The sequence below is a fragment of the Myotis nattereri genome (assembly GCF_964212035.1).
Source record: "Myotis nattereri genome assembly, chromosome: 7".
Lineage (NCBI taxonomy): Eukaryota > Metazoa > Chordata > Mammalia > Chiroptera > Vespertilionidae > Myotis > Myotis nattereri.
Window position 1 is genome coordinate 25,960,289 of NC_138082.1, and position 22,679 is coordinate 25,982,967.

The 22,679-nt window shown below is 44.3% G+C and overlaps 1 protein-coding gene across 2 annotated transcripts in view; it reads right to left on the reverse strand.

Moving 5' to 3' along the window:
• The window catches only part of WDFY1 (WD repeat and FYVE domain containing 1), a gene marked incomplete at its 5' end in the record, with an annotated part of 45,369 nt that overhangs the window by 13,034 nt on the left and 9,656 nt on the right, over positions 1-22,679 (reverse strand). For both annotated transcript variants that reach the window (XM_081095497.1, XM_081095498.1), the window contains 3 exons: positions 469-523; positions 4,923-4,996; positions 9,083-9,150. In XM_081095497.1, the coding sequence (XP_080951623.1) occupies positions 469-523; positions 4,923-4,996; positions 9,083-9,150 (197 nt within the window). The remainder of the gene's footprint in view (positions 1-468; positions 524-4,922; positions 4,997-9,082; positions 9,151-22,679) is intronic.

The window sequence follows — 22,679 nt, forward strand, 5'->3', positions numbered from 1 at the left end:
CACATACATATACTACCATATATGTTAGTGAGTGGGCATTATCAAAAAGTAGGAGCAGTACTCATGTTTAAAAATAAAGCAATGGTTAAATTAAATCTGATACATGTACCCAAATGGAATAGTATACAAAAATTTAAATATTAATAAGCAGGAAAAGAATGGTAAGTAACTTCAAAGAACTAATAGCCTCTTATTTAATTGGGGTAACAAAACTAAAAAGTTAATATGAAAACCTACATTTTTATTTTTATTTTTTTTATAACTTTATTTTTAAAATCTTTATTGCTGAAAGTATTACATATGTCCCTCTGCTTCCTGCATTGACCTTTCTAGCCCATCCCTGCTCCCCTCCCCAGGCCTTCACCAAACCTACTTTTGATCATATGAGATGGTGTCCTAGTTTTGTGTATGCAGATCTACATGTATTGTGTGTGTGTGTGTGTGTGTGTGTGTATTTATTATAATTACCTGGGTAAGTCCTGATAAAGTTCATTTTATTAAAATCTTCAGAAACATGAAATTCCTAAAAGTAAACACAAGCAATAAGAATATAGTCATGGTTTTAAAAACAACAGGAATTTAACTTTCAAAACAAAGTGAAATCCAAAAATAGCTATCACCAGACCTGGGACTGAGATCAGCTAGAGGACAATAATGCGGACCTGTCCTCAGGCACCCTTTGTTTTGGGGACCAGATGGAACAGAGCCGCTGACCAGCACAGCATTTCTATCCAGTCCTTCCGCAGTGAAAGCTTTGAAGTCCCTCTCCTTCCAATTGCAAAGGAGGCAACTTGTTCATTTTTTCTCTTTGGGCTGCATCAAAAATTCCTCAGGATGATATATATAAAGTGAAAGTATAAAAACCCATTACTATCAGAGTTTTCAACTACAGTGAAAATAAAACATAGGGTATTCCAAGTAATGTAAGGGGGGAGTATACATATTTAATATACAAATACACAAAAAAGAGCATTAAGAGGCTGTGGGTGGGTTTCTTCTTTCTTATATTCTTGTATTTTCTAAATTTTTACAGACTGTGTAATACTTTATAACTAGAAAAAAGTTAAAAGTATGCGCTTAATGAAAAAAATGAACTTCAACACAAAATAAAAAAGATGAACCTCTTTATAAAAAAAGTCCTAATAAAAAATTCTATTGACCAATGCTAAACTGATAAGTTTTTAAGGCTCTAGGTAACATAGACTTTATAAATTGTTGACTACTCAGACTGAAAAAATATATATAAATTCCTTGTTCTCCATCCTGGTTTTGCAAACTACAAGTACGTCTCAGCATCTTAAGGATACTCATCTGTTTTGGGTGGATCAATAGATCAATAGCTAGCTAATGGTAAGTTGGATTTCCATTGCCCCTTTCCACTGGAGAGCTGTAAGGGTTCTGTAGGCTGTCCTATTACTGATATCCTTGAACCAGGAGCCACAAGAAGGGTCCCTAAAAAAAAAGAAACGCTCAACCACTGCTACCACTGGAGAAAGTATTTGAGGCTTGCAGTTCACGGCTCCTTGTTATATTTGTATATGCACATCACCATTATTTTCCTACAATATTTTCAGAAAAAGTAGAGTGAGAATGTTGGCTTTAACTACTACGTAATGTATTTACAGCAGCCCCAACTTAATAGGGCATAGAACTCATCAAAGCCTAACTCTGTCGCCCCAAGTCCTTACCACCTGCCCATTGCTGGATGGACTGTTTGGGCTGAGAACCTGTGTTTGTACTGGTTTTTCCCTTCTTGGCCCAGAAAGACCATAAACAACAAACATGAACTGAGGAAGAAATAGAAAATCTGTAACAAGTGAAAAGATTAAATCAGTAGTCCAAAAACTTTCCACAATGAAAAACCCAGGACATCAGGTGGTTTCTCTAGTAACTTCTTCCAAGCTGCAAGTCTGAGTCTCTTACTACTCAACAATTAAAAAAATAAAAATAAAAAATGGGCAAAGGACTTAAATAGGTATTTCTCCAAAGAAGATATACAAATGATCAACAAGCAACTGAAATACTCGACATCACTAGTCATTAGGCAAATGCAAACAAAAATCATAATGAGATACCATCTCACACCCTCTAGGATGGCCATAGTAAAAACCAAACAAAAACAACAGAAAATAACAAGTGTTGGCAATGATGGAGACAAACTAGAACCCTTACACGTTGGTGGTGGGAATGTACAATGATACAGCCACTTTGAAAAACAGCTTGGGGGTTCCTCAATGAGTTAAAAACAGATTTACCATATGACCCAGCAATTCCACTCCTAGGTATATATACCCAATAGAATGAAAAACTTAGTTTCACACACAAACTAGCACACGAAGGTTCAACAACCAAATGTCCATCAACTGATGAGTGGATAAACAAATTGTGGTCTATCTACATAATAAACAAAAAAAGTACTAATTCAAATTACGATGCAAAGAACCTTAATATATTACTCTAGATCAATGATGGCAAACCTTTTGAGCTCAGTGTGTCAGCATTTTGAAAAACCCTAACTTAACTCTGGTGCCATGTCACATATAGAAACTTTTTGATATCTGCAACCATAGTAAAACAAAGACTTATATTTTTGATATTTATTTTATACTAGAGGCCCATTGCACAAAAATTTGTGCATTGGGGGGGGGGTTGGGGGAGGGGAGTCCCTCAGCCCAGCCTGTGCCCTCTCGCAGTCTGGGACCCCTCCGGGGATGACCACCTGCTGGCTTAGGCCTGCTCCTCAGGGGGATTTGGCCTAAGATGGCAATAAGCCATGCCTCTGGCAGCCTGGCAGCCCTCAGGGGATGTCCACTTGCCAGCAGGGAGCAGACCTAAGCTGCAGTCAGACATCCTTAGCGCTGCTGAGGAGGCAGGAGAGGCTCCCACCACCACCGCTGTACTGGCAGCCATCAGCCTGGCTTATGGCTGAGCAGAGCTCATCCTGTGAAAGCGCCCTGACCACCAGAGGGCAGCTCCTGCATTGAGCGTCTGCCCCCTGGTGGTCAGTGTGTGTCATAGTGACCAGTCATTCCCAGTCCTTCTGCTGTTAGGTTCCATTTGCATATTACCCTTTTACTATATAGGATAGAGGCCTGGTGCACGGGTGGGGGCCGGCTGGTTTGCCCTGAAGGGTGTCCCGGATCAGGGTGGGAGTCCCGCTTGGGTGCCTGGCCAGCCTGGATGAGGGGATGATGGCTGTTTTCAGGCTGGCCACACCCCCTTCAGGGTGGGGGTCCCCACTGGGGTGCCTGGCCAGTCTGGGTGAGGGGCTGAGGGCCATTTTCAGGCTGGTGGGCGACTGAAGCTCCCAACCTCTCCTTTTTTCCTTTTTTTTAAATTCTGGGATTTATTTACCTTCTACAGCTGTCACTGGAGCTGAGAGCCGGCTTTAGCTCTGAGGCCCTGCTCCAGCTCTGAGACCTCAGCTGCTGAAAGCAGGTATCTGGGGTTTGTTTAGCTTCTATAATTGAAACACTGTTGCAGTCCTGCTCGCTGAGGCCCAGCTGGCTGAAAGCAGGTATCTGGGGTTTGTTTAGCTTCTATAATTGCAACATTTTTGCTTAGAGTACAGCTCAGAGCCCAGCTGCGGCAGGCAGGGAACCTTGGCTTCCTCCATCACTGGGGCAACCAAGCCTCATGTTCGCTTCAGCTGCGTGGCTGCAAGCCGCCATCTTGGTTGGCAGTTAATTGGCATATTCTGATTAGCCAATGGGAAGCATATCGGAGGTACGGTTAATTACCCTATTTGTCTTTTATTAGATAGGATATTTAAATGCCATTTAACAAAGGAAAGTCAACCAAAAAAATGAGTTCACATGTCACCTCTGACACGCGTGTTATAGGTTCACCATCACTGCTCTAGGTGAAAGAAGCCAGATGTAAAAGGCAACATGTATTATATGATTCTACTCACATAAAATATCAGAACAGACAAATCTCTGGACTCAGAAAGTAGATTAGTGATTGCCAGGAGCTGGGGGGAGTCCCAGGGGGGAGTGGGGAGTGACTGCTAATGGGCTGGGGTTTCCTTGGGGGAGGGGGGTGTGATGAAAATGTTCTGGAATTAGAGAGTGTTAATGGTTGCATCATCTTGTGAACATACCACAAAACCACAGAATTGCACACTTTAAGATGGTGAACTTTATGGTATATAAATTATGTCTCCTTAAGAAAAAATGTATATATACATATACACACACACAACCTGACCCACAAAAATACCTATAATAAATTAAAAATGTAAATACCCGATCCTTCACTAAAAATACTTGTGAAACACTGCCCTAAAGAGCTATACAAGTTGTTGGTTAAATGGCTAGTCCCTAACTTGGTTCTCCTTCCCCTTCCTCTGTTACACACACACGCACACACACATGCACACACAGGCTCTCCACCGCACCCTCCTTGTCCTGGTCTTCTCTGTGGTCCAGGGATAGGGGCTGCATGGAGACTGCACCTGTGGGCTAGCCTGTGCACCCAACCATCCATCAAAACAGCATTCTGAGTTCCACGAAACTGGTTTAAAATTAAGCACTCATTAAAATTAATCCATTTTGCTGGTTTGGCTCAGTGGATAGAGTGTCGGCCTGTGGACTGAAGGGTCCTAGGTTCAATTCTGGTCAAAGGCACATGCCCAGGTTGCAGGCTCGATCCCATCCCCAGTTGGGAGAATGCAGGAGGCAGCCGATCAATGATTCTTTCTCATCATTGATGTTTCTCTCTCCCCCTCTCTTCCTCTCTGAAATCAATAAAAATATATTTTAAAAAAATAATAAAATTAATCCATTTTTAGGTCTAACACCTATACTGAATTCAAAAAATTTAATGCCAATCAGGCATTTATTGCTAACTTTATTTAAACTGTCCAACAGACATGAACATGGGGAGGTCGATATAATACATACATTCTGGAAAGTACCTACCATGACGGCTCCGTTATCCTGGCCCACAAATATCCGCCTGCTATCATGATGGTAAGTCATAGCCGAGCAAGGAGCTGCCAGAAAGACAAAGACCACATTATAGCAAAGCTAAGCACTGTGTCATTGTGCAAAATTCATTATTAAAAGAGCTATACGACTGAGGTTAAAAAAAGAGGGTAAAAAGGTTTTGTAAAAAAATAATGACGTAAATTGAAAATGCTAATAAAGTTCTTTCTGTTATTTTAGTTTAAAATTCTCACATAAAATCAGTTTTAAAACTTTGGGTCAAGTGATCCAGCCTGAAGTTTCTGGAAAGGTTTGGGGACCAGCGCTTACAGTGGGTGACCTGCACCCCAAACTCAGTGGGTCATCCTGCCCCCGCCCCCCTTCCCTATCACAGGTAAGAGTAGCTGCTCTCTGTGGAGAGAGGGGTTCCCGGCACAAGAATTCCCATTCCAAGGCGTATGTGAGAAGGCTGAAAAAGCCCCTTGGGAACTGCTTTTCCCCCTCACTGGCCAAACAACGTTCCCTTGTGCAATGACATCCAACCCCAGTGTGTAGTCCGTGAAGTTGTGGGTATATTTTTCTTTGTCCACAACAGTATCATGTGACTGGGTAGCACCTGCTGCCCTCCAGGTTCTGGCTACCCTTCTAGATAGCAAGGGCCAGAGAATGAGTTTCAGAAAGGAGCAACTCCACCTGTCTCCTTCGGCTACAAATCAGAATCAATGTGATTTAGAAAATGGAGCATTCGTAAAAAGAAATGTGCGGTTTCATTTCATCCTAAGAAATGTAATTGCCCAGGAAGGAACCACAACAAGGAAATAAATGCATGCCAGGAAAAAAACAACAAACTTGAGTTTGCTTTGAAATAAAACTTCATATGAAAAAGTAAAGGAAAAAAACCTTATACTTGAAGTCACCATTTGAAAATTGTTTAATTTAAAGTTCTCTCTCTACAATGGGCTGGTATTCTCCACCAAAAGCAGGCAATAAACTATAATATAGTACTGGATTGTACTCAAAGGCAAGAACACAGCTAACTGCGTGACCAGCTTATAGAAAGAAACTGTTTGAGCAGCAAAGAACCATCTAGCTGAAAGGCAGGTACTGCCTTTGCCTGTAAACAGAACAATGAGAAGTGGCAAGAAGCCTGTACCCCCTTAGCCCCATGCTGCTGTTGAAACTGCAAAGAACAATCATGTTTAAGAATTGTAACCACAAAGATATGTGTATCTTCATACACAGTGCTCTTTAATAACCACGCATAAAATTATCACAGACAAATCAAATCATACTTTGATCATTTCAAAGATTCATTGTCATTATTTTACTTACTTTTCAGTTGGTACTAAATATTAATGCTTTAAAACTTCCTTTCAATTCTTTTTATGTCTAACCCTCTAACAAACTGCTCGTAAATATGTAAGAACCCTCCTCTGTGCAAAAATTACAATGGGCTGGGTTATTTTATGAGGCTATAGAATTCTTAAGTTTAAACAGAAAGCTTTCCTAGTTTATTTGTTTTGTATATAAAGATGTCCTGGCTCTTTACCCTAGAAGACAAGCTTCTAGTGAGATAAGCAGTACAATTTTTTTTAAAAAAACTTTGGATACTGACATAGTTTTATAAACAAACAAAATACCTTTTTATAAACAAACAAAATACCTGTGGCCTTTTAAAAAGGCATCACTGCCATCCCAAATCATATGCTTCAAGTCTAGTTCTGTAAATAAAGTTTTTGTTTCTTTGTTTTTCTGAAACACAGCCAGGCTCCTCCTTTTAGCATTGTTTATGGCCACTTTCATGTTCCAAGGGCAGAAGGTTGAAAAGTTGCCATGGAGACTGTTTGGCCCGTAAAGTCTAAATATTTACTGTCTGGCCCTTTCAGGAAAAGCTCACGGACACACCCCATACCTGTGGTGGGAGCATAGTTTTGGAGTCAGACAGGCATGGATTGGAATTCCAACCACAAGCAACCCCGCAACCCCTCCGGCCTCAGTTTCCTCATCTACTGATGGTGAAAATATCATCGACCTTCCCAAGTTGCTGTGATGATTTCATAAAGTGACATTATTTTTTACAAAGGCATGAGGCACACAGTAGATTCAGGAACTAAGAGTTACCATTTCTCTTCAGCAGATTCTGAAAGTTATCTTTGTTATGGGAAGAAACATTCTGAAACATAATCGGACCACATAGAGCAATATGCTAAGGTCCGGCTTGCTGACCACAGTCAGGTCATAGGAAAAAGTCTTAATTGGTGGCTGACCACTAAAATGTCCTAAATTGGGTAATCTACAGATAGTTTTAAGAGCCAACATGGCACTTTTCTTCTCATATTTTGAATTTATTTTTAAAATGAAAGTCATCCTAAAATAGACAAGCAATTATTTCTCATAATTCATTCATTGTTTTCTTCTGGCAATGTTCCTGCAGTTTTATCAGCAGATACATCTCCAGATGGATGCAATAAAGAAGCTTCCAGAAACAACAAGCCAAATATGTGTAGGTATAAACATGCAGGGATCAGCCACCAACAGCAGAGATGCTGGGCCTGTTCGCTCCAGTTTTTACTGGTCTCTGCAGCCACAGTGTTCTGGGAGCTACTTCCAGAAGGTACCATTAAGCCAAGTTGGCAAGGGATGGCCAAAGCCTTGTGCCCAGGACCTAAGAGCCATGGAAGAGTACTCACTCCTGCTGCCACTGGAAGTCTAAAAGAAACCCTTTTTGGTTGGGTAGACGGTGGGCTCAGAGGCCCAGGATGTCCCACCCACCTTTGACCCCTGCTCCAAACAAACTCCCAAAGTAAATTTATCAAATGGCCCCATGAGCACCTTTATTAAGACACTGGTCCTTCATATTTCAGAAGAGTGACCAAGGTTATGCATCCACGGCATACGGAAACAGGAGATACTACTGCCTGCTCCAGTCAATATGATCGGGTTTTCTTCCAGTGCACTCTGTATTATAAAGCTTATGGTGCCTTTTACATAGTTATCTCATAGCAGTAGTCCAGAAGTCTACTTCATTTTCACTGAATGATTACCAAGACAGGGGAGCTGAGGAAGCTGCCCAAGCTGCAAGTGGAAGACAGAACAAATGAAAATCCTGACAAACCACTCGTGTTTTGTAGTAACTGACCACAGGGCCTGGACAATGCATGTTCACGGGAATAAAAGTGCAGGTGCCTGGGAGGGTGGCTCACGCAGACCGTGGGAATGTGCTGAATAACTGGCTGCTCTGTGTGTACAACTCCACTGCCTCTGTCACAACTCTTAAGAAAGTTGTCACCAGTGTCCGGAACAACTGGCAAGAGGTCTTTTAGGAGAACTTCATAATGGTCTTCAGAAGTAAAACCATTAAGCATGCCCCACAGCCTTTCTTTTTTTCCCAGGGGGCCCTCTAAATCTGGGAACACTTAACTGAGGAAAATCCCTTATTCAGGACCAAGCCACAAGGAAATGAGCAGCTCTGGATGCTTCTGTGTGGCCATTTGGGACAGCAGGGCTCCACCCCAGCTGGGCCTGGTGGGGTCCAGGCGTCCACAGGGCTCTCTTTTGCAGAAAGGATGGAGAAAGGAAGTGGGAGAGGATGGTGATGCGGCTCAGATCTGCATGACGGGCTAGAACTTAAATGTAACTTTATGTCACTTTAGCTCAGGGCTGTCTTAAAAACCTCAATGCAAAAGACTGATCTAGATTTATTTTTAGAACACAGTTAGCTACTGAGAAAATTTTCTTTTTAGAATGTGCAGTATTTTGGGCCAAATCTCCCATTGGAACCCAGAGGTTTGTGAAAAGGTTGGGCACAAGGCTGGTTATGAGGGCACAGAACGTCAGTATCAGCTATTACTAAGTACTAAGTCACTACTAGCTTAAGTTGGCAAAATTAAGGAAAACTGGGGGTGGGGTGGGAGGGGCATGTCCTCCCTCCACCCCCTCCAGTTTTGCTCAGGGTTGCTTCAGTTAAGCCAGTAGACCCAACTTCCTGCAAAAGAAAAGCAGTCTTCCGGCATTTAGGCACCTCCAGTGGGAGGGGTTAGGCAACCGGGAAACTCGTTCCGAAATCTAGCAGCACTTTTTAATAGACATTTTGAAATTTAAATCACCACAGACATTAGAGACATGTTCACTGAGTGAAACAGCTCCCTACTTACAGGCCATTGTGTGGTAAATGCTGGGCCAGTACTGGCCGCTGTCTCTCTTCAGCCATACTCGGATGGTTCTGTGGAGGAAAAAAAAGCACATAGTAATTTTATCTTCTTTATGCTCCTGTAAAACTTACTTATTTTTAATACTATGTCCCAGCTGACCTTGAACACATACAGGGGTAGGCAAAAGTAGGTTTACCATTATAAGTATGCAAACAGAGTTAATAGTTATTGTATTGATCAGAACCTGCTTGTCTTTTTCCATATGAACAACTGTAAACCTACTTTTGCCCACTCCTGTACACACACACACACACTCACCCAGTATATAGTACGTTTCTACATAAAGTACATAACTACATATATACATATATATATATATACATACATATTAAATATGGTTACATATAGTATGACCATATGTGGTAAGTTATGTAGTAATTAGGAGTCAGGTTTGAAATAACTTTAACGTACGGAAGATGCTCATGATATATAGTGATCAACATATAAAGAAAACTAAGCATTCACTTGCTTTTCTTGATTAAACTGAGTGTGAACTTGGTCGCCTGACACCTGAGCCAGTGAGGGGAGCCGTAGATCTGTGTGGAAGGGGACATTCCTGGAGAAGCCGGAGATGTGTGTACAAAGCAGAGGCCAGGCCTGGCTGGCTCAGCGGAACTCCCAGTCTCCATCCCTGGGAGGAAGCCATTCTACCCCAGGCCTCGGGGCCCCGCTTTCATCAGAGAACACACAGGAAGACCAGGAAATCCGGTGCATAAGGCAGGAAAATGACAAATCGCCAAAGTTAAATATTCCAGCTTATCGCCTCAAGAACAGGGAATACTGTGACCCTGGCACCCTGGCTCGTCCCTTCACAGAACCGCCTCACAGCTCTGGGCCTCTTCCTCTCCTGAACCCGAGGACTCCCGCTGCCCCCACCCTCCAGCACAGCCATGCTCTGTCTCTGCACGACTCCTGTCTTATGTCCCTTGCTATCAGTGCTGCCACAATCATCCCTGCATCCTTAACAGCAACACAGATCCCGGCACCCAGCCAGCACTGGATCAATGTTCACAACCTTGAACTAAAATACATTAAGATAAAGTTGACACTGTGTGTGTCCATTCGGATTGAAGTTCAAGACAAGTAAGACTGGTCCATGAGGATACAATGTTTGCTCCTGGGGAGGACAGAATGCAAAGGAATACAAGGGAACTTGCTAGGATGATGAATGGCAAGCTGTGGGGAGATGGTTACATGGGTGCCTGCATTTGTCAGAACTTGTCCAACCACACTGAGGAGCAGTGCAGACTACTGCATAGGATTAGGTTGTAATGAAAGAAAACAAAGACTAGATATTGACCTTCAGTCATCAACATAAATCAGATGATAAATCAGATGACCCAGCAGCACGGTGGGCATGACGCTGCTTGGTATGTGAACTGGATCTGGCCTTCCTGTAGGAGCAGGCATTGGTACAGCACACCTTGGTCACAACAGAACCTTTGCCACGCTGAATGGCTCAGAATTTTTCTTTACATCCCACCCCTAATCACAACGGGCTAGACCAGAAATGGGCATCTAATCCCAGGTGGATAAATCGGTTCCTTCCCTGGGAAATCGGAAACCAGAAGAGAAAAGAATAGATCAGCGTGTCTCCAGTAGTTGAAATGGCTGTTTGTGGTCATATGTTTTGCAACTGGGACTGGGGGATTGTGTACATCAAAAAAAGAGAGAGACTTATAGAGAGAAGCAGGAAAGAGATGAAGAGTCGAGGTAGAAAATCCATCACGCTGACTGCTCCTGAGGCCAAGCTATGTCCCCCAACCTCCTTACCAGAAACACCCACAGTGGCTTAACCCCGCCTGCATTAGCTCTGTTGTTTGCATGTACTAATATACTTTGCATGAGACACCAAGAAAAATCCCATATATAGCCTCTTCATTCAAACACCATTTAATAAGGTAAGATAATCAGGCAGGCTTTTTTTGAGGAACCCATATTGTGACAGGATGTTCTAGAAAGTCCACGTTCACATCCAAAATTAAAAGAGAGAGGGCGATCAGACTAAAGCATGTTATGAACAGACCTTTGATTTTTACAGTTTGTAATTCAACATGTTCATTCAAAATGTATCACTCTTTGAGGTAACATTTAAACCACTCTTGTTACTGGTGGGTTCTTGGTTCCTGTTCATGACTACTTGGCTTTCTTCTTTCACAAACCTCAAAGATTATAACTTTTCCATAATATGCCTCTTTCCAGTTTGGAACCATTTAAACCAAGTTATGAGAAATTCTTAATGGCACGGGAAAATATTCACAACACGATGTTAAGTGAAAGAAAATTGATAAATGCAGTATGATAACAACTTTATTTTAAAATGCAATCTGACCAAACCCCTAGATCCAACTACCATTTTATAGGAAATACAGAGAAACATAATAAACACTAACACAGGGGTGCATTTAGCAAAAATCGAGATTGCAGGAAAGTCTATGGATAAATGACCCAGTTTTTTTCTGCAAATAATTTGCCAGGGAGGAAAAAGAGATGGAAGACCAGCCTGTGATTAAAGAGGTTTAAGAGGCATATCAAGCAACCACAATGCACAGACTTATCTGGATTCTGAGTCAATCAAACTGTTAAATACACGTATGTCACTATGAAACAATTGAAAATATAAACACTGACTATATATTTCCTTATTTAAAAGGTACTGTTCTTTAGGTGTGACAATGGTGTTGCCGATTTTTGCTTGTTTGTTTTTTTAAGAAGCAATAATTCCTAAAGAAGACGCTGGCCCTTGTTCTCAGCATGCCCAACACAGTGCAGCTTCCTCTCAGGTTGCCTGGTCCACCTTGGGCATGTCCACTAGCAGCTGCCCCTCCCAAGAAGCTGTGCATCCCACTGCCCTGTGCTCAGAGCCCATCAGGGGTTGGTTGCCTCAAATCAGGGGTTCAACGGACCCAGGCCCTGCATCCCAGGAAGATATGATCCCCAAGTGGCCCAAGAGGAGGAGCTCAGGTTATATTTCTAAGCCCTCCTTGCCCACCAAGAACTTTCCTCTCCACATCGCAGGATGGGTGCTACTGTAGTATGACTCCCTCATCTACACTAATAAAAGAGAAACATGGTAATTGGCGAACGACCGCTACCCTTTTCATTGGCTAATCAGCGAGATATGCAAATTAACTGTCAGCCAAGATGGCAGCCGGCAGCCAGGCAGCTTGAAACTAACATGAGGCTTGGTTGCCTCAGTGACGGAGGAAACCAACGTTCCCCGCCTGCTGTTGCAGGCCTCTGAGCCTGCAGTTTAAGAAACTCTGTAACAAATACCGCTGGGCTTCAGCCAGCAGATTCGCAACATTGTATCCAAAGGCCAGAAACCTACTTTCAGGAGCAGAGGCCTAAGGGCTGGAGCCAAGCCTCAAGCTAAAACTGGCCCAGAATAAAAAAAAGAAAAGGAAAAAAGGAGCGTTTGAGAGTTCAGTCACCCCCAGCCTGAAAACAGCCCTCAGCCCCTCACCCAGACTGGCCAGGCACCCCAGTGGGGACCCCCACCCTGAAGGGTGTGTGACCAGCTGCAAACAGCCATCATCCCCTCAGCCAGACTGGCCAGGCACCCCAGTGGGGACCCCCACCCTGATCCAGGACACCCTTCAGAGCAAACCAGCCGGCCCACACCCGTGCACCAGGCCTCTACCCTATATAGTAAAAGGGTAATATGCCTCCCAGCACCGGGATCAGCGGAGCCACGAGGCCTCCCGGCACCGGGGTCAGCATGACAGGGGGCAGCGCCCAAACACCCTGATCGGCGCTGCTCTGTGTGTGACAGGGGGCGGGGCCACAAACCCCCCCTTCCCCCCGGGCCCTGCTCTGTGTGTGACGGGGTAGAGCCATAACCTTCCCATCGGCCCTGCCCTGAGTGTGAGAGTGGCGGCGCCCCAACCCCCTGATCAGCCCTGCTCTGTGGGTGATAGAGGGCGGTGCCCCAACACCCCCTCCGCCCCCCCCGCCACGGGCCCTGCTCTGTGTGTGATGGGGTAGAGCCATAACCTCCCCATCAGCGGTGCCCTGAGTGTGACAGTGGCGGCGCCCCAATCCCCTGATTGGCCCTGCTCTGTGGGTGATAGAGGGCGGCGCCCCAACCCACTGATCTGCCCTGCTCTGTGTGTGACAGGGGATGGTGCCCCAACTCCCCTGTCAGACCTACTCTGTGAGTGACAGGGGGGAGCTCCTCAACCCCCTGATGGGCCCTGCTCTGTGTGTGACAGGGGGCAGTGCCCCAACCCCCGGATTGGCCCTGCTCTGTGCATGACAGGGGGTCGCGCCGCAGCCTCCCCATCGACCCTGCCTTGAGTGTGACAGGGGGTGGTGCCCCAACCCCCCAATCGGCCCTGCTCTGAGCCCGACCAAGGGCTGCACCTAGGGATTGGGCCTGCCCTCTGCCACCTGGGAGCAGGCCTAAGCCAGCAGGTTGTTATCTCCCAAGGGGTCCCAGACTGCAAGAGGGCACAGGCCGGGCTGAGGGACCCCCCCTTCCCTCCGAGTGCACAAATTTTTGTGCACTGGGCCTCTAGTCAAAAATAATGCAGTAGAAGCTCACAAGGATGATCCCTAGGCCTGAACTACCAACACTAGCTAACACTTTGTTGACTATATACTATGTCACTTCACATAGGATGCTTACAGATACATTTTATTACTTACGTTCAACATAGGGGATGAAGCCAAGGGAATTACAGTAAGTGAAAGGCCAATTTCCCTCGAAACATTAACTCTGACCAAGAACTCTGCTCCATTTCCAGAGATGGAGAGGCCAACCAAGGCACTTGAAGGTCAGAGCCATCATGCAGTGCCTCATCTGCATCAAGTTCACTGGCCTTCACTCACACAGGATCACAAAGGGGGTGAGCCTGTTAGTTACCTATCTGTTAGGTTTATTTAAGTGTCTACAGAACAGAATGCTGGCGCACTGTAAAATCCTTCAAATCAACCCCAAAGTGTGGATCATGAATTCACAGGGAGCTCAACAGAGGACTCAAAGAGATAGAGGACTCAATAGAGGGCACATGCTCTTCCCTGTGTCCCCTTGAGAGAAGAGCCGATTCAGACAATAAAGGAGCCCGCTGTGAGCCAGGAGTCCGCTATGAGCTGGAGACCTTAAAGGTTGTCTGCTCCAACCACTCATCTAACCGAGAAAAGTCAAATTTTAATTTCATGCAGCGTCAGAATATTTAAACTAGTCCAAGGTCAAAGTGGAACTTGCCTAGACCCCAGCATTTTTGAAACAGTATTATTCCCTTGGGACAAGCATCAGTACCACAACTTGGTCTGTATCCAGCTAACACACTAGGGAATTAGCAAGACTTAAATTATCTCTTGGGGTGTTTCATTTAAAGATTGTTAATCACATCCAGGCTGAGAGAAGATCAACCTTACTTAGGAACCAGGTTCCAAACTAGGCACTCGACCTTGACAGTCAGCTCTACCTCTGTATTCACACCTTCTACCTGGAATTCCCTTCCTTCAGTTTTTCAAGCCATAGTCTTTCCCTTCCTTGAACAATGCATTAAAATCCCCCACTTTCAAGATTAAAGCAAAACAATGCTAAATTTAACATGTTAAATTTGACCCCTAACACTCTGGCACTCCCAAGAACCTACTGAAGTTGTGTAATTACTACTAAGTAAAACAGGAATTCGTTTTGTGTTTTCTGCAGACTATGTTTCACTGGTTTAATAAATGGGTATAAAAACAGGCTTAGGCTTGGCTGCTCATTAAAAAGTTAACAAATTTATTTAAGTGTCTAAAGAACAGAATGCCGGCGCATTCTAAAGTCCTTCAAATCAACCCCAAAAGAGTGGATCATGAATACGCAGGGAGCTCAGCAGAGGACTCAACAGACACACAAAAATTACTATTCAGATTGGAAGCAAAATCTCCTATTCAAAACATTGAAAGTAACACAATACAGTCTAGTAACATTGTACAGGAGCAAACTATTAAAAACTCTAGGATGATATTAATAAACCATATAATCACTAAAGTGTCAAGATAAGATGGCTTCATTTTTACAAAAACCACAATATATTCCACCTTGATGAATATCTAAGCCGCTCTCTCTACTCAGATAAAACAGCTTCACTTTTCCTTAATGTGTTTACAACTTTACACCCACTCACCTAAACTCATTTTATGTTTTTCTTGCTCCTTATTCTATCCATATTTCTAGTGGATAGATTTTCTTTAGTATTCCAAGACCATGTCTTCATTCTGTGCCAAGCTCTATTTTTAAGTTATTTTAAAACAATAGTCTGATATTTTTCCAAAAGGCACTTAGAAAGGAAATGTGTCATTTCTTTCAGGGCCTACAGACATGTTTTCCCAACTTCCCCTTGCTGCTAATATCCCCGTGAAGGACTCTACCACCACCCTCCTTGCCTTTAGTCAGAGAAGGACAGACTCACATGTAGCTGCAGTATCTTTCATGGGTAGACAAGGAAAGGCATCTCTATGTAACATTATGTATACACTAGAGGCCCAGTGCGCGAAAATTTGTGCACTCGGCAAGAGAGGGGGATATCTTGCAGTCCAGGAGCCCTTGGGGGATATCCCGCCACTGCCGCTGCACTCGCCAGCCGTGAGCCCGGCTTCTGGATGAGCGGCGCTCCCCCTGTGGGATCGCACTGACCACCAGGGGGCAGCTCCTGCATTGAGCATCTGCCCCCTGGTGGTCAGTGTGCATCATAGCGACCAGTCGTTCTGCCATTCGGTCAATTTGCATATTAGCCTTTTATTATCCTATCTAATAAAAGAGAAACATGGTAATTGGCATACGACCACTACCCTTCCCATTGGCTAATCAGGGAAGTATGCAAATTAACTGCCAGCCAAGATGGCGGCCGGCAGCCAGGCAGCTTGAAACTAACATGAGGCTTGCTTGCTTCAGTGATGGAGGACTCCAGCGTTCCCCGCCTGCCGCTGCAGGCCTCTGAGCTGCAAGCAACTATGTAACAAACATAGGAACTAAACAAAACCCCAGAAACCTGCTGGGCTTCAGCCAGCAGGATCGCAACATTGTAAGCAAAGGCCAGAAACCTACTTTCAGCAGCGGAGGCCGAAGAGCTGGAGCCAAGCCTCAAAGCTAAACTAGCCCAGAATAAAAAAAAAAAAAGACAAAAAGGAGCGGTTGGGAGCTTCAGTCACCCCCAGCCTGAAAACAGCCCTCAGCTCCTCACCCAGACTAGCCAGGCACCCCAGTGGGGACCCCCACCCTGAAGGGTGTGTGACCAGCTGCAAACAGCCATCATCCCCTCACCCAGGCTGGCCAGGCACCCCAGTGGGGACCCCCACCCTGATCCAGGACACCCTTCAGGGCAAACCAGCCGGCACCCACCCATGCACCAGGCCTCTACCCTATATAGTAAAAGGGTAATATGCCTCCCAGCACCGGGATCAGCGGAGCTGCGAGGCCTCCCGGCACTGGGATCAGCGTGACAGGGGGCAGCGCCCAAACCCCCTGATCGCCCTGCGGCTCTGTGTGTGACAGGGTGCGGCACCCCAACCCCCTGATCGGCCCTGCTCTGTGTGTGACAGGGTGTGGCGCCCCAACCCCACCCCACCCCCACCCCCCGGCCCTGCTCTATGTGTGACGGGGTAGAGCCATAACCTCCCCATCGGCCCTGCCCTAAGTGTGAGAGTGGCGGCGCCCCAACCCCCTGATGGGCCCTGCTCTGCGCGTAACAGAGGGAAATGCCCCAACAGCCTGATTGGCCCTGCTCTGTGCGTGACAGGGTACAGAGCCCCAACCCCCCTGATGGGCCCTGCTCTGTGAGTGACAGGGGGAAATGCCCCAACCCCCTGATTGGCCCTGCTCTGTGCATGACAGGGGGTGGAGCCGCAACCTCCCCATCGACCCTGCTTTGAGTGTGACAGGGGATGGTGCCCCAACCCCCCAATCGGCCCTACCCTGAGCGTGACTGACGGTGGAATAACAACCTCCCGATCGCCCTGCTCTGTGTATGACAGGGGGCGGCGCCCCAACTCCCCAATTGGCCCTGCTCTGAGCCCGACCAGGGGCTGCACCTAGGGATTGGGCCTGCCCTCTGCCACCTGGGAGCAGGCCTAAGCCAGCAGGTCGTTATCTCCCGAGGGGTCTCAGACTGCGAGAGGGCACAGGCCGGGCTGAGGGACCCCCCCTTCCCTCCGAGTGTACAAATTTTTGTGCACCGGGCCTCTAGTATAGAATAACTACAATGCACACACACCACTACCATCCCTTACTTGCCTATCGATGTTCAGCATGGGAGATAACCCACTCATTTTCTAGATAAATGAAATCCCAAAGTTAGATTGTAGTTCTTTATTTTAGATATTTCAGGCTTAAATGTTTTAAAAATGTATTATTGTGTAGGAATAAGCAAAGAAACAGCTGTAAACAATATCAAATGCCATTTCTAGGGGGTCTCATAATTTTTGGCCAGTACTGTAAATTAGCACTGACTCTTAGGCAAGAATTTTTCAATTTTGCTCCATACAGTGAGAAACACATTTCCCACCTGAGAGTGATAATAATAATGATAATAGTAACAGTAATAACAACAACAATAGATTGATTTAGGCATCCCAGGTTTGGCAAGTGAGTCTGAAGACATTATTTAATAGGAAGAAAAAGAACTATACATTTACAAAGTTCATATGAGCATCATTGAAGGACACACACATGAGTGAGCCTGGCTGTGTGACCAGGCGGGCTCTCTGGGTGACCCACAGGCTCCTGAACATTGATCTTACTTGCTGGTATTTTAAATATATATTTTATTGATTTTTTACAGAGAGGAAGGGAGAGGGATAGTTAGAAACATCGATGAGAGAGAAACATCAACCAGCTGCCTCCTGCACACCCCCTACTGGGGATGTGCCCGCAACCAAGGTGCATGCCCTTGACCAGAATTGAACCCAGGACCCTTCAGTCCACAGGCCGACGCTCTATCCACTGAGCCAAACCAGTTAGGGCATACTTGCTGTTTTAAGTCACTGAATTTAGAGCTGGTTGGTTACACAGCAATAGCTAACTGATACAACGTCATCTGTTCCAAAAAAAAAAAAAAAATAGTATACCTTTAAGAATACTTGGGAATCTGACATTATGAGAAATAGCCTTTGCTATTAACTGAGTGCTAAGGATTCCAAAGTACTTAGTAAACAAACAACTCCACTTTCACTTTTAATTGAAATACAGGATCCTCACTTTGCACAGATGCTAACTGGAACCCCAAGAAATGGAAGAAATTTCTGTAAAAGCATAAATGAAGTTATTACTCAAATGTTGTTCAATATTTTTCACCCTCTCTACCTTAATTATTATTAAGGATAATAATTCTGTATGTTCTTTTACCTCACTGCAGTAGATACATGAAAAGTAGACTAAAACCCACAGTTCTGATTAAGAATAAAGTATTTATTCCAGGAAGATGAATCTTTGATCTGCTCAGAGATATGCCTGAGGGTCAGACTAGGTAGAGAGGCTCCTTTAAATTTCCTCTGGCCCCTTTGTTTCACTCCCTCAAAGAGCTGACTAAAAGGAAGTTAAAAATACAGTACTTTAGGGAATCACCAAATCTATATAAAGCCTCATCTACTTAAGCTAAACACAGTGGGAGCCATGATAGATTTAAAGGATGAATTTTCTTCTGAAAAGCACTGTCTCTCAAGCCAGGAGGCATCTGTGGGTGTGATGATCAATATCATTTTTAAACCTATAACTCCGTAAGAACACACATTTGGGTTCAGTACGTGTTACTTTCCAGTATGATTACGGTGAAAATCGTGCTGACACCTGAACAGACGATTCCAATAAGTACACAAGTTTGTCTGTAAAATCACAAGGCCAAGTTCCACCACGCCTGACGAATCAGCATTTCTAAAATCAGATATTTTTAAAATTTCTCAAAAAAATCTGAATCACCTCCAAACAGCTAAATTAAAGCAATTTAACCATATTTAAATTATAAACTGATAGAGGGATTATTCAATAAAAAAGAGAATACAGAGTAGAGCATTCATTACAAATTAAGCCCAAGGCCTGATTTCTTTTAAACTCTGAACAAAAATAGTAAGTTTGAGGAAAATGTATTTGCCAGTCACTCTTAGGGCTGCTGCTACTATTGCGTATCTTGATAAAGCTCCAAACACTTCTGTTACCTACTGCTGCAAAGGACACTTTTTTCCTAGCCTGACAAAGAGGTAGAATTCTGGCAGCCTGGACGGACCCTGTAACATCAGGATGGGAGCCTGAAAGGGAGAGGACAGACAGGGTCATCAGCACAGTCCGCTTTTATCAAATAAACAGCAAGTTCCTTCAGCCAAGTCTCCCGAACTCTGCCCTCTGCATTCCTGCCGCAGGAAGAAGGCTTTCTCCTTTGGCAGCAAAGAGGGGAAGCACAAGATTTTTATTGAATCGGTTATCTAAATGGAAAGGCAGAGGGAAACTAGCCCCTTTTTATAGAGAATTAGATTGGCGATGAAAAATTAGAATTCCCATCCCTTCCACAGTCTGGGGAAGGAATCGGGCAGCTTGGAGGGCCCATGGCAATGAGGACGCTCTGTGGATTTCCTGCTCGCAGATGTTTATGGGGGTGAAGGCGGTGGGGACCACTTTTGTGGCATCTGCACCAGAACCTAAGCCAGTAACTCCTCTCCTAAAGCCAGATGGCTGGTTATCTACCTGGAGACAAATGTGCTTTTTACTCGAGAAACAAATCCTGCTGTTACCTTCTCTCTTAGCAACAAAATGATTTCCTGTGAGCTCTTTGCCACCAGGAAGGCTGAAAACCATGCCCCTATCTGAAAAGCAGGAGCCATCCAGACAGGACCGAGTCAGTGCGGGGTCCAGGAAACAAGGTTTCTTAACTTGCAATCAAAACAAAAAAAACAAAGTTCCAACTCTATCACTAGTCTTGAAACACAAGGTTAAACCAGCCAAAAGAGCACCGCTTGAGGCAGAAAGGAAGAGTAGCCTGTTTTAACTCCCACCTTCCACGCTCCCTTATTCCTAACATTTGAGAGACCCCGGAACACCGCTTTCCTGGTAAAGTCTGGAGTTCCGGCAGGTGCTAGTGGAGGGTGCCTACGTGACCAGCCCTGACTAAACCCTGGATCCTGAGAATCTCATGAGCTTCCTGGGATAGTGTTCCACCCATGCGGTCAGAACTCGATCCTGGAGGAAAGCAGCCCCTCCCGTGTGACTGCAGGGGTGAGGACTGAGGAAGCTCCTACCTGTTTTCCTCTGGACTTTACCCATACCTCCCCTCGCTGATTTGGTTTTATGTCCTTTTGCTGTAATGAATCATGACCATAAGGACCAGCATATGGTGGTGGTCTTGGATCCCCTAGTGCATCAGGGCAAAGATTTTACAAGGGAAAGTATGACTGGGTGACGTGTAAGTGAACAAACATGGAAATGATGAAAAGGCGTGCCTCAGTTATAACTCAGGTCTGTAAGTGACCCCCAAAATGTACTGTCCTATTCAGAAGGGAAATTTTTATTTGTGATGAAACTCCAGTAGTAAGGTAGGTGGCAATGAAAATAATAATAGTCAAAACATCAGTGCTTTCTCTGTGCTAGGCACTGTTCCATGTGCTTTACATAGTATATCAAAACCCTATGAGTAGGTCCTATTATTATCTCCATTTTGCAAATGAGAAAACTATAAGTAACCAGCCCAGTGTCTCATGGGATTCAAACTCGGGCAACCTGGATGCAGAATCTTTTTGTAACCATGCCATAAAAAGAAAATGAATGGAACAATGAGGGGCCACTCTCACAGCAGAGGAATAAGGGCATTCCCACCCAGGCTGCCTGACTTCTCGCTTTTTCACTTTACTTTACAACACAAATTAAGGGGTCTACTTTTCCACACTGGAGATGACATAAATACAGCACTTAGCAGCCTGTTTTTTTTGTACAAACTAGCAACTCCTAGCCCCCCAGGCTTCCTTCTGAGCATAACACTTAACCATCAAGCTGTTTATTTAAGATTGTTTCCATATGAACAGTTAGTAAATATACAACTTTCCCCTCAAACCGTCTAAGGCAGCGGTTCTCAACCTGTGCGTCGCAACCCCTTTGGGGGTCGAACGACCCTTTCACAGGGGTCGCCTAACACCATCGGAAAACACATATAATTACATATTGTTTTTGTGATTAATCACTATGCTTTAATTATGTTCAATTTGTAACAATGAAATTGCAGGTTACCACAACATGAGGAACTGTATTAAAGGTCACGGCATTAGGAAGGTTGAGAGCCACTAGTCTAAGGGGTAAGTCGCTTAAGTTAAATCGCTGGCATAACAACAGAAAAGATGCTACCTGGATAGTTTTAAAAATTGGTTTTCTGTAATCTTGTTTATCAGTCTAAGTGCAAGATCCTAAAATATTTTAACAAACACAAGGTCTGTCTATGTTTGACTTAGGCCAGGAAAAACTCAGTTTCTTCTGCAAGATTTTTGCAAATCAGTCTTGTCCCCAAAGGACACTCATATCCAAACTCTATTTTCAAACATGAAGACAGCCAGTCTACAGCCTTACCTATGCTGCTTTATAATAAAGCTTTACCTTTAAAAAATTCTATCCTTCAACCAACCGATGTCTAAATTTTTGGTGCATTCCGCAGGAAATAAGTTCAAAAGGCAAATGAGCCTCTGTCGAGGGAGTCGGTTCCTGCTGCCTCACCACATTCGTTTCTGTTCTGAAAGCAGAGTCTCGTTGTCTGTTTCCCCACCAGGAAAATGACAGCTACAGTTGAAATTCTTCAATTTAATGCTGCAGCTATTTTATTTTTACAGTTTCCTGACTAGAAAAATAGTCAGACTTTACTGGCTCAAGAATCTGTTTAAACTCTACAAATGTATCATTTTTATACTTTGAAAAGTATGCATGCTCAATTAATCTAGTTCCAAAGTGCATACAACTTAAAACTAAAGTTTAAAATACTAATTTAGGTGTAGCTGGAGAATGAAGTTCAAACAAAAGAGCTTAGGACATTCATAACCCCAACAAAATAGAATTAAGCGCATACAAGAGAGAGAACAAAGCCATTCTCAGTGAACCCTTCCAACATTTCTTTTTTAAATTAATTAATTTTTAAATTAAGTTTATTGGGGTGACATTGGTTAATAGGATCATATGGGTTTCAGGTGTAGATTTCTATGATACAAGATCTTTGGGCTCACTGCTCAAACCTTGACCAGTGACTGCAGCTATGATGGAATTAGGCTTAATATTCTGCACTGGTTGAATACATTTTGGGGGAATTATTTGTATTTAGCTCTGTCATGTATAGTTTGGTTTTACTGGGAAATAGGTGGGTACATGTGAATGACTCAAGGGAAATATATCCCAGAAGCTGACAAAAAAATAAAGTGTACATCTTTGCCTCCCTGTGGGTCTGGTGCAGGCAAGCACAGTGGCCATTCACACGTCTTTCTCGTGGTTCTCTCACAATGGTTCCAGGTTCAGCAGTATCAACGTCAACATCACTGGGAACGTGGCAGACGTGCAAACTCTTAGGTTCCACCCCAGACTTACTGAATC